Source organism: Diabrotica virgifera, chromosome 3 (genome assembly GCF_917563875.1).
Source record: "Diabrotica virgifera virgifera chromosome 3, PGI_DIABVI_V3a".
Lineage (NCBI taxonomy): Eukaryota > Metazoa > Arthropoda > Insecta > Coleoptera > Chrysomelidae > Diabrotica > Diabrotica virgifera.
This window is the reverse complement of record NC_065445.1, coordinates 77569874-77583024: the sequence shown is the minus strand read 5'-3', so window position 1 is coordinate 77583024 and position 13151 is coordinate 77569874. Positions and strand designations below refer to the sequence as shown.

Below are 13151 nucleotides of genomic sequence, written 5' to 3'. Positions count from 1 at the left end.
GTGATTTTTCAATGAAAATGGCAAATTTTCAACCACGAACAACTAAAAAAAATTTATGGAGCAGTTTTTCCTTAGAATTAGGTTCTCAAGCCACTTCCGTGGTTATTATGACCAAAAATTTTTCCATCCCCGAGAAGGGGTTGAACCACCTCCAAGATAAAAGCAGCATAGGATATAGGGTAGACTTTGTTTCTTGATCTATTCCCTACTTACTGTGAAAATATCATACAAATTGATGCAGTAGGATGGAATAGGGAACTTGCATATTAGGGGAGTGCAATTAGAACGAAAAGATTCAATGTTTCGGAAAAAATCAAACAAGGTTATATTTTTCTAAATCTTTTTTGGTTAGTTTCTAAATATGTTAAAGTAAAAAGTTCTACTCACAAATTTCGCCGCTAATTGTTTATTAATTGTTTAAACAATAACAATTGTTTTGTATAAATAATGTTAAGAATATGGGTGAATTCAACATTTTATTTTGATAAAAAATGTTTTTATTTTAGTTTTGATTATGCTGAACCTGAATCTGACATTACAATTTGCAAATTCAAAATGGCGGATTCAAAATGGCGGATTTTTTCCTAAAAATCCTTAAAAAGTAGTTGTAACATCCGAATTTTTTTATAAAACGTGTTTGTTTGCATATATGTTGAAATTTTTGAGAGGTTTGCTGAACCTGAATCAAATTTTGATAATTTAAATTATAAAATGGCAGATCCAAAATAGCGGATAACTTAAGAAATAGTTGTTTGTAAAATCATAATTTCTTTACAAAATGTATTTATTTCTACATATATTTATTTTTGAGTGCTTTGATAAACCTAACTTAAATGTTAACGTTATAAACTATAAAATGGCGGATCCAAAATGCGGATTTTCTAAAAAGAACATAAAAAAGAACATTTTTCTAAAACATTTATTGTCTTTATTTTTAACAGGTTGTTGAATCTGAATTAAAGATTAAAAATTTAAATTTCAAAATGGCGGATATTTAAATGAAAAACAAGTAGAATCCAATCAAACAAATATGGAATTTCATTCTTAAAAAAAAAAGATAAACAAATAATTTTCACAATAATATTAAAAATTAAAATGTATTGGAAAGAATATTAAAAAAAAACAAATTTTCAATTAGAAGGATATAATTACATATTAGAACATAGTTTTTAATTTCAAACAACTTTTCTTTATAAAAATTTTCGATATTGTGAAATATAAAGGTACTTTACTCTTGAGTGAACTTCATATTTTTTGACATACCTCGTACAAAATTAACAAAATTTAATATTTGATGGTTGCATCTTATGTTATATACGATGTAGAGTATTTTATAAAGAATAACTTTTTTTCGTAAAACTGATATTAAAAAAGTTATCAATAGGTTCCAAGTTACGCAGGCATACTGTATAAGAGCTAAAAAAAATTTTTGTTGAACATTTATTATTGTTGAAGCTTATTATTAAATGTATTTTAGGTAAGTTTTACAGAAAAAAGTTTTGATCACTCTGTATATACATTTTTTCAGCTGGTAATTTTCGGTTTTTGTATTACATTTTTGTTATCTTTCTTAGTTTTCTCAAAAATAAATTGTTTATTTCATTTTTAAACTAAAATAATTCAGTGTTTTTTAAAGATTACATCCCAAGCTTTAAAAAAATGGCAAAAAAATTGTATTAGATTTATTCAAACTTGAGTAATACCTTCTTAAAGTGGTGGGAATTCTGTAAAACTACGAAGTTTTCAAAAATTACATTTTTTGAGACATCGTATTATTTGAATTAAATTTTTGAGATTTTTTTTTGAATAAAACGTCGTTTAGTAAGATGATTTAGAGTTAAGTTGTGCAAATTTGAGAGTTTTATAAGTAAAATTGTATTAGTTACACATTTTTAAATCATTTTTAAATAAAATTCATGTAAGGCTCACTTTCCGCCCACACCGTACTTATGTACATACATTTTATTTCTTTTTATGACAACCATAAGATAACTTATTTCATCTTCTTTCATGTTCAATTTGTAAAATTTCTTTTGATCCATTAGTTAAAGAATTACATTAAAAAAACTCAACCGTGCACTTCTTCCAACGCTAGTTTACAGTGCGCCAATGTGTGTGAGATGGGTGACTTTAGCGTTATAAATAAAAAATTACAGACGCTAGAGATTTAATTTTAGAAAAATCTTTATATAAGATTTTTTTTTGTAAAATTTTCTGAATTTTTCAATGGTCAAGTCAGTTTTTTTCTAATAATTATATTTTCGGAAAACATCTAACTTCGCTGTTCATTTGTTTAATAAAAAATGAAGCACACACTTCTCGAGTAGAACTTTTTGATATGTTGTTTATTAAACATTTCTTAATGAAACTACAAAAAGTTTTATCTTGTTTGATTTTTTCCGAAGTGAAAATCTAAATGCACTCCCCTATATATTTTTTTACTAAATACATACAGTCGGAAAAATGAAAGAATACCCATGAACGAACATATAAAACACGCTGTATTTTCCTGTCACCGTGTCACAAAGAAAATTGTCCAGTGCAAGTACATGTAACAATAATTATTACATGTACTTGCGCTGGCCAATTTTTTGTGTGACACGGTGACAGGAAAATACAGCGTGTTTTATATGTTCGTTCATGGGTATTCTTTCATTTTTCCTACTGTAATAAAGTTTTGTTTAAAAATGAGATTTCCAAAATTTCACGGTTCAAAAACTCCTAAAGTATGTACAAATTTAAAATCTTCTGTGTGTTTAAAATAGTTCAAACGACCCTTGGCGTCACATAGTTATACTTTATTTATGTTTATGGTTATATTTACATTCTTAAAGACTAAGTTTTCACTCTAATGGCATATAAAACAACATAATGCTATTCTACATTGCACCAGAATGAAAACAATGGGAACCTTCTCTGGTTACACCTCCGAGGCTTCTACAGTTTGCAAGCCATACGGATGCTGAGACTAAGGAAGATGAGAGAATTCTACAATTTACAATTCACGTCCCATCTGCTCAGCGCGGTAAAGTTCCAACCAGAATGGTTTATTCATGGTTTCATTTTTGATTTATATTCTTCTTCCTCTTTAGTTTATTGGCCTCCACTTACCTGGGTATTTGGCCAGCTCATCGTCGCGGGATAAGGGAAAAATATTTATATTTTAATGACATTTATCGTATGCCATTGTAATAATATATACCAGAGGTCGGCAACCACACTACAGGAAAGAGCTACTAAAACAAATCCCAAGCACCAAAGATCTACCTTGTTTTAAAAACCTTTATTATAGACGTAAACTTAAGAGAACAGGAAGTAAAAACTAAACATGGTGAAAAAAAATACATACGTATTTTGTTTTAATGGGAGGATTGACAGTCCATCATGTCTGTTAGTTTTTTAACATCCGGTTGGTTGTTTGTTATTCCTAGTCTAATACACGAGTCCAAATGTTCATCCGTTACTCGGCTTCTGTATTTGTTTTTAATGAACTTCATGTTTAAAAACGTTGATTCACAAAGGTAGGTGGAACAAAACAGGGCACTAATTTTCAAAGCTACATTAACTAGGATTGGGTATTTCTGTTTGGACACTAGACACCAAAAATTTTCTTTTCCGGCAACGCTCTTCAAACACAAATCATTCTGCAGTGTGACTATTTCTAATTCAGTCTCTGGTCTGCTTTCGCTGAAATGCTGTTCTATGGCTTGGGATAGGCTTTCTGTATCGAAGGACATGTACGGATAAGATACAAACTGAGCAATCGCTTCAATTTTGTTAAAGTCACTAAATCGGCTATCGAATTCATGCCTCAGTCTGGTCAACATTTATATATGCCCCTCTCCTGTGTAAGGTTGAACGTTTACTACTTATTTTTCAAGAAACAAGAAAATGTTTTAAATTTCCTTCCAGTAGATTTTTTCCCATAGTTCAAAGTTCGCAATGAATGACTTTACTTCGGAAATCATTTGAAGAATACTTTTTTCTTTACCCTGAAGCTGCAAATTTAGATCATTCAGCTTTCCTGTGACATCGGTCAAGAATCCAAAATCTCTCAACCATGCGGGTTCTTCTAAATGTTGAGTAATATTCTTTACGCTCCTTAAGAAAAGCGGTTAAAGCTGGTAGGAGCTCATAAAAGCGCCGAAGAATCCCTTCCCCTTGCTTAACCAGCGTATCTCTGTATGCAGAAGCAATTCTCCGTATTCTAGATTCATTTCTGCAATTAGAGTTCGGAACTGTCTTCTCTGCAAAGCATGAGCTCTTACTTGGTTTACAAGTTTAACAACGACTTTCATAACATTGTCGGCATTTCACAATTTACCACAAAGTGCTTGCTGATGCACGATGCAGTGGTATGTTAAAAAATTTGGAAACGTGTCATCTTTGCGGCAAAGGGCAATGAATCCGTTATGCACTCCAGTAAACGCTAGGGCTCCGTCAGTTGTAATGCCAACCAGTTTCTGAAGTGGAATGTTTTCAGAGATAAAATAATCTTGAACGGAAGAAACACCTCGAGTCCGCCCTTTTAAAGGAATAATTTTAACAAGTTCTTCCTTAGCAGTAAAATCATCGAATATCATTCTGACAAATATGGCTAGTTGGGACGTATCACTAATATCTGTGGACTCGTCAAATTGTAAGGAGAAGAAAATAGATCGCTGTAAGTCCATCTTCATCTGGGAAACAACATCTTCTGACATATTTTCCACTCGTCTAGTTACGGTTCGCGCTGAAAGCTGAAGGGAGTTTACAGCCGACATTGTTTCGTATTTATTTTTAAAACTTTCAAATAGGAAGTTTGCAGCTTCCACAAAACCTTCCTTGGTGTACTCGCCGTCTTCAAAGGGTTTCTTCTTTTTGGCAATAACTTGAGACACTTTGTAAGAAGCTAGAGTGGTGGCTTTAGTTTTACCGCTGACTTGTAATAATACAGACTGCAGCCTAACTAATTGATTTTTCAACTGTTTCACTTTCTCTTTTCGGATGCTACTATTGGCGGGATATTCTGTTTATTTTCGGATGAGTACTATTAAAATGTCTTTCGACGTTACCTTTTTTTCCAACTGCGATACTTGCGTGGCACAATAGACATATACACTTGCCTTTCACTTGAGTAAAAAAATAATCGTTTTCTCACTCTATATGAAAGTGATAAACTTTTGATTTCTTTGAAGGATTCATTTTTATAAATAAATGGGTTCAAGTCACGATTAAAACTATGTTCTAGCACTCGTGAAGGGACTAACAAATAATAGTAACTAAGCCGATAAGCACGTTTAGGCGACAACCGCCAGTGAAGACTAAGAGGTAACACAGACGGGGCGGCGTACGTCGACTGAACCCCCGCTGAGATGTCGATAGCGACGCATCCCTTACTATACTTTGATGCAGTAACACACACCAGACGCTCTTAAAATTTTCGATGCAGCGGCTTTCTGGCGACATATCCTAGAACCCATTCACCGCCAATCGGTTTTATGACTTCGACGGCATATCATAAATGCGTGTATCGTAGTGCAACACAGACGTTTCAGCTGTTTTCTAGCGAATTCTGTAGTGAGTGTTGTCAGATCGTGTTTTTGTGATGGGAAATAGACATGTAGAAAAATTAATTAATGAAATTCAGATGAGACCAGCTATTTGGGATATGCGCATTGATGCATATTCAAACAAAATAATAAAAAAACCTTATTATTTATTATTATTTATTATTGTATTTATTTATTTATTATTTTATTTATTATGCTCTACAGGCCTTGTATTTACAATTTTAGATAATACAGTTTATGCTAATAATTTATATATAATTTTATTTGATGTCTATCTAAAAATTGCTAAACTATGGTTCTCCAGTAGATCCTATTTTTCAGCTCCTCTTTCCAGTGTGTAATTTCCATCGATACTACACCTTCCTGAAACTTTCTTGCCGTCTTTTTTTTGGTCTACCTCGTCTCCTAGTCCCAACTGGTCTTCTGTGCAGTACCATCTTTGGCATTCTTCCCTTATCCATCCCCTCGACATGACCTGCCCACCTGATTCTTTATGACTTTGTGTATCTTGTTACACTTGGTTCCTTTTAAAGCATCCTTAATTCTTGATTGGTGCTTCTATGCCAGCCCTCTTCTCTATCTGTATTCTTTCCCCTGAAAATAGCTCTTAGCACGTTCCGTTGTCAACTCTATATATTTTTTTGATCTGTTTTATTTAGCACCCATGTCTCACATCCGTAGGTGGCTGTTGCTCTTATTACGGTTTTGTATATTCTGGTTTTCGTCTTTCTCGATACGTACTTTGGCTTTAATTTGAATAATTTTTATAATCAATTTAATACCTGTATTTGCTCAGTGGCGTACCATAGAATGGAGTGCCTCTTAGCATTATAAATAGTTTTTCTTAGGTGATATGCTTTCCCTCATAACGGTGTTATTTCTTGAACACGGCTTTTTAATACTCACTAATAACTCCTGAAAAGATTATTTAGACATTCTTGTAAAATTAAAAAACATCTCTGGGCCTTTTATTATATTAATTTCGTTAATATAATGTGTAAAAAATCCCTTATAATTTCGTTCCTTTATGATTGGATGTATCCAATATCTGCGTTTCTTTTTTTCTTTAATCTAAGATAAAATAAACTTGTATTTATTACAAAAGACAAATCGTCATAACTTTCAGACATCTTATCGTACAGCAGCCAACACGCGACTAAATTTGGCAACAACAAATACAAATACTTTAAATCGTAGCATAGCTGCCGCTGTTATACCGCGCCATGTGTTTTACGCTGCCTCGACGTCGATTCGACGCGCGCCGCCTGGTGTGTCCTTGCTCTAAGAATTGCGCAACTGTGGTAAAGATAAGTATTTTCAGCCCCGGCACGTTTTAGCGATATCGAGACGGCCGGGGATCGAGACGACCGGGGTCATCGCACGCAGTGTTGCCAATGTCCGGATAATTATCCGATTTTCGGATAATTTCGTGGACTATCGGATAATTTTCGGATTGAACAATTTTTTGGATAATTTCGGATAATTCAAGGGTCTATCTATCTACTTTATATATGTTATATTTTTTATTTTATTCGATTCGCACGACGAGCGACTCGAACTAAGGTTAAGATTGACTGGTCGATCGGGATCGACGTGTTGCCGACCCCTGATATATTATTTGTTGAGATTGGACTTTGAACCTTATAATAACTTAGAAGTGCAAGTTTAAAATCTTCAATGTTTTTAAAATAGTTCAAACGATCAAAAACACTTGTGACGTCACATAACTGTATTTTCTAGTGACGTTTATAATATGGTTCTTTTCATGAGCATTTTTCAGTGCGTCATAAATGATAGAAAAAAAGGTTAGTCCGTGATAAATACACATTTATAACATTTATTCTAACATGACATTTTAGTTTAATCTGACAGTTGTCACATTTTATTTGCAATTTGGTATAAAAACAAATCAATTGTGTTTATTGCATTTATAAAATTGTATTTTCTTTGATTTGTATAGTCTTGTAAATTATACAGATTATTTTTTTTATATAGAATAATATAATATTATTTAATATTATATTATTAGCGACATCTATTGACAACTAGATTAAATGTTATAAATGTCACCGACGAAATGTAATCAGCGACGTGCGTTTTTTTCTGTCACATACAATTTAATGCGTTAGAGAGAAATCGAAAAACTGTGACGCACTGAAAAATACTCATGAAAAGAACCATATCTAATTTAAAACTATATACAATATTGTTTACTTTGTTGGTGCAGAATGTAAACATACAACCATATGACGTCACGACGCGTTTTGGGCTAGCTGCTATAAGTTGAATTTAGAATCGTCTTTAGGGGCCAAGCGGAACACAAAAACAACTTTTTTATCTTTGATAAATGTTTTAAATTATGTTCTGTTGTGATTTATAACATTTTTTTTAAATTTAAAATTTTACGCAAGTTCCCTAGTCGGAGTCAAATAACCTCATTCACTGCGCTATAATGAGAATAGTAAATTGCATGAATATGCCACAAAAAAATAGCTTCAGAACAATTAGGGGAGTGCAATTAGAACGAAAACATGCATTGTTTCGGAAATATTCAAACAAGCTTATATTTTTCTAAAACTATTTTTGTTAGTTTATATACTTGTTAAAGTAAAAAGTTCTACTCGCAGATTTGGCCGCTAATTGTTTATTAATTGTTTAAACAATAACAATTGTTTTGTATAAATAATTTTAAAAATATCGTTAAATTCATCATTTTACTTTGATCAAATATGTTTCTATTTTGTTTTTGATTATGCTGAATCCGAATATGGCATTGCAATTTGAAAATTCGTATAGAGAAGCTCTTATACAGTATGTCTGCGTAGCTAGGAACCACATGGAAAACTTTTTTATTATCAATTTTACGAAAAAAAGTTATTCTTTATAAAATGCTCTGGATAGTCAAAAATCTAAAACTCAACCATCAAATTTTATCAATTTTATACGAGTTATGTCAAAAATATGAATTTCATTAAAGAGTAAAGTACATTTATATATTCCAGAATATCAAAAAATGATATTATGAAAAGTTATTTGAAATTAAAAACTATGTTTAAATATACAATTATATCATTCTAATTGAAAATTTTTTTTTCAATTTTTTCTCAAATTACGGATACTCATCATCATTTTATTACAATTATGATAACTACTTTATTATCACTTCTACGGAAAAAAAGTTATTCTTCATAAAATGCTCTACCTGGTCTAGAATATAAGATACAATCATCAGATCATCGGGCGGAGGTAAATTCCTCACCAACCAGTAAAAACATATAATGCAACAGGTATTTTCCTCACCAAATTTAAGGGTTCCTATTAATCCGGTAGGTATTTTCCTCACCAACTCACTCAGGTAATAAAATAAAAATATAGATTTAATTTAAGAATGTCAATTATGAAAGCATCCGAAATCCGAATACAAGACATTAATTTCCTTACATTATAATAATAGTTTATAATATAGATAATATGCAAAGCGTATAAATTATTATTTAATATTTATTATAATAAGACAGACACTTTACAAAATCCATTCTAGTCATTTGATTAGACTGATATCTTATTAATAAATTTACTACATTTTTCAATTTAAGTTTAACTTGTTTATTCTTTGATAGGTTTTGCAATATGCAAATCTTAAATTTTAACATACGTATCACCTGAAATTCTTTAATTTTTTCAAGGAAAATATATATGCATGGATGCGTATTACAAAACGATAAATTAAAATGCGAATGAAAAGATTTGCAAGCATTCGTAATACGAATAACAGAAGAATTTGCCTCTGTCCACAAATATGGGGAGAATATGGCATTTTCGTCTATATAAGTTTCAACTAAATAATCAACATATCTATCTTAAATTTCATTTCCTGGTTTGCATGACATTAAATCAAACACAAAACAATCTGATACGTCTTCTGGTTTTATATGTAAGGCGAAAATTATGTTTGAGCCACTTGCCTATTTCAGAATCATTTTTATATTCTGATATTAAATCAAGAGACCAAGACATTTCTATAGGTACCAAGCTTAGTGTAGGTGAAATTTACAACCATGTATTTCAGTGTTCGGACACATTTCAATGATTGCATTCCTTTTCAAAATCTTCAAAAATTTTACTAGCATTAAATTCAATTTTGAGAGCTTTAACAATTTCTGATTTTAACAAATAAAAAATATTGTTGTAAATTTCTGTTTTTTTTTTGTTTGGCAGTAAACAGTATAATAAATAAATATAATGCCCATTAATTAGCCCATGAATAATGAACAATTGCAATGTGCCATCCATATAATAATATTCAATGTGGCTAATTGTCTTATATTTGTTTCACAACTAAATACAATTATTCTACTTTTGACACAGTTTATAAAGAGAAAATTTTCCCTCTTGGTTGTTTTTTGAGCACACCCCGTCACAAATTCTTTCATCAATATTGGAAGGAAGTCGACCAGGCATCATTTTTCGTCGATAATTATATATTTTTTCTTATGTAACTGACAACAATCGTAGTAATTGTTTCAGACAATTTAGCTGCAAGTGCTTGGCGTATAATTTTTACTGGTTTTTCAATTCTCTTTGGCTTTACGTTTACAATAGTTAGAAATTTTAAAATAGTAAACAATTTTGCACTACAAGTTGTTTTATCCTCCAGAACACTTCTTCACTTTTTAAAACTTTCACTTTATAAAAAATAAAATTTTAAAATACCAATACCGCGTAAGGTTTACCGCGATCACTTTCTATTAAACATGCCATTTTTGTCAAAATTCCAATTGTGACTAAAAATAAAATACTATAATTAATTAATTAATTATTATAATAATTATAGGTACCTACTGTAATTTAATAGTAGATAAATAATTCAATTGAATGCCTTTTAGTAAAATCTACCTGAAATAACTGAAATAACCATTTTGGTCTTGGTGAGGAAAATACCTGTGGGATTATGACATAGTACCCTTATAAACCCAGGCAAAAGATTATTTTGGTGAGGAAATTACACCCGCCGAGATCATCAATCATTTATACGAGGTATGTAAAAAATATGAATTTTTTTTAAGAGTTAAGTGCCTTTATTATTTACAATATTTTAATTAGAAGGATGTAATTGAACACTAAAACAAATTTTTTAATTCCAAATAACTTTTCCTAATAACAATTTTCGATATTGTGAAATGTAAAGGTATTTTATTCGTGAGTGAAATTTATATTTTTTGACATACCTCGTATAAAATTAATTAAATTTGATATTTGATTATTGCATCTTAGATTATATACGATGCAGAATATTTTATAAAAATAACCTTTTTCGTAAAACTGATAATAAAAAAGTTATCAATAGGTTCCATGTTACGCAGACATACTGTATAAGAGCTAAAAAAATTTTTTTTGCTGAACATTTATTATTGTTGAAGCTCATGATTCAATGTATTTTAGGTAAGTTTTACAGAAAAAAGTTTTGATTACTTTGTATAAACTTTTTTTTAGCTGGAAACTTTCGGTTTGTATTACATTTTTGCTATTTTTCTTAATTTTCTCAAAAAGAAACAGTTTATTTCATTTCTAAAGTAAAATAACTTAGTGCATTTTAAAGATTATATCCTAAGCTTTCAAAAAACACTTATAAAACTTTAATAGATCTGTTCAAACTTGAGTAATACCATCTTAAACTGGTGGTAATTAAAATACATTTTTTGAGATGTCGTATCATTTGAATTAAATTTTTGACATTTTTTTTGAATGAAACATCATTTAGTAAGATGATTGAATGGTAAGTTTTGCAAAATTGAGAGTTTTATAAGAAAAATTGTATTTGTTACACATTTTTAAATCATTTTTAAACAAAATTCATGTAAGGCTCATTTTCCGCCCACACCGTACTTATGCCCATAAATTTTATTTCTTTCTGTTATAACCATAAGATATGTTACTTATTCTTCTTTCATGTTCAGTTTGTAACATTTCATTTGATCCATTAGTTAAAGAATTACATTAAAATAACTCAACCGTGCACTTCGACGTACGCTAGTTTACAGTGCGCCAATGTTTGTATGAAGGGTGACTTTAGCGTTATAAATAAAAAATTATAGAAGGTACAGATTTAATTTTAGAAAATTCTTTATATAAGGTGTTTTTTGTAAAATTTTCTGAGTTTTTCAATCGTCAAGTAAGTTTTTTTCTAAAATTTATATTTTCGGAGTTATTTAAAAAATATCTAATTTCGTAGTTATTTTTTGTTTAATAAAAAATGAAGCACCCACTTCTCGAGTAGAACTTTTTGATATGTTGTTTATTAAACATCTCTTAATGAAATTACAAAAATTTCTATCTTGTTTGATTTTTTCCGAAGTGAAAATCTATATGCACTCCCCTAGTATAGGTCCTTTTCTTATTTACATATACCTAAACAATATTTTTAACAAAAAATTGATTTTGTACTAGATTTTTGAGTATGAAATGTAATTTATAAAATATGAAAGAGTAGGACATACGTATTGATTAAATAGATGGTTTATGAGTGACGAGATCATCATTTTGACTTACACCCTGTGGTAATAATAGCTAACTGTAAAGATCATAACCAATTCTTGCAGATAATTTATCAGCAATAGACATCTTGGAAGTGTTTTGTCATTTTTACTAAATCTGCATTTATTGGTGCCCGGAGCTAGAAGGAAAATTAATTGTTAAAGACGAATCAAAGATGCCATCAAATTCGCCAGGGGCGGCTGGAATATAGCGGATTTCGTGGGATTTTTTTTTCTTTATGGAAATTGTAATAACAGATTTCTAATTAATGCGTAAATACATCGAAAACGTATTAATTTTAAAATCAGCTTGAATTAGCAATAATAATTTGTTATTACTACTGTATTATCTGTTACTGTAATAATTATTTTATTTATTTATTTATTTAGCGTATGGCTACATAACAGTTGAGATTTTGTGTATGAGTAAAGAGGGCAATACATTACAAACAGTAAACAAGAATTAATTTTTACAAACAAAAATTTAGTTGACTTCTTCTTCTTAAGGTGCCATCTCCGCTACGGAGGTTGGCAATAATCATAGCTATTTTAATTTTTGAGGCAGTAGCTCTAAATAGTTGTTTTGAGCTACATCCAAACCATTCTCTCAGGTTCTTCAGCCATGAAATTCGTCTTCTTCCGATGCTTCTTCTGCCATCTATCTTTCCTTGCATTATGAGTCGTAGGATGCCATACTTCTCGCCCTGCATCCCATGTCCGAGATACTGTAGCTTTCTTTCCTTAATTGTAAGTTCAACTTCCTTCTTTTTACCTATTATTTTCAGTATTTCATTGTTCGTAACTATATTTACCCAGGAAACCCTCATAATTCTTCTATAGGTCCACATTTCAAAGGCGTTAAGTCGTCTTATTGTCTCTACATTTAACGTCCATGATTCCACTCTATAATATAGTACACTGTAGACGTGACATTTTGTTAGGCGTACTTTAAGAGCTAATGTTAAATCTTTGCTACATAGGACCTTTTTCATTTTTATAAAATTAGAAAGTGCTTTTTCGATTCTTACTTTTATTTTTGTAATGTATTCATTATTTTCTGTTATAA

General features: G+C 30.5%; 2 protein-coding genes across 2 annotated transcripts; both read right to left on the bottom strand.

The window, feature by feature from the left end:
• Positions 1–3359: 3359 nt before the first annotated feature.
• On the bottom strand, positions 3360–3827 carry LOC126882518 (EPM2A-interacting protein 1-like). The gene has a single exon (XM_050647485.1). It carries the CDS (start codon positions 3825–3827, stop codon positions 3360–3362), a length of 468 nt encoding a protein of 155 aa, XP_050503442.1.
• A 486-nt stretch (positions 3828–4313) lies between these two features.
• LOC126882517 (protein FAM200A-like) lies at positions 4314–4763 on the bottom strand. The gene has a single exon (XM_050647484.1). It carries the CDS (start codon positions 4761–4763, stop codon positions 4314–4316), a length of 450 nt encoding a protein of 149 aa, XP_050503441.1.
• Positions 4764–13151: the final 8388 nt, after the last annotated feature.

Coding starts and splice junctions, on each gene's coding strand:
- LOC126882518 (XM_050647485.1), bottom strand. CDS start 3,827: ATGTTGACCAGACTGAGGCATGAATTCGATAGCCGATTTAGTGACTTT.
- LOC126882517 (XM_050647484.1), bottom strand. CDS start 4,763: ATGTCGGCTGTAAACTCCCTTCAGCTTTCAGCGCGAACCGTAACTAGA.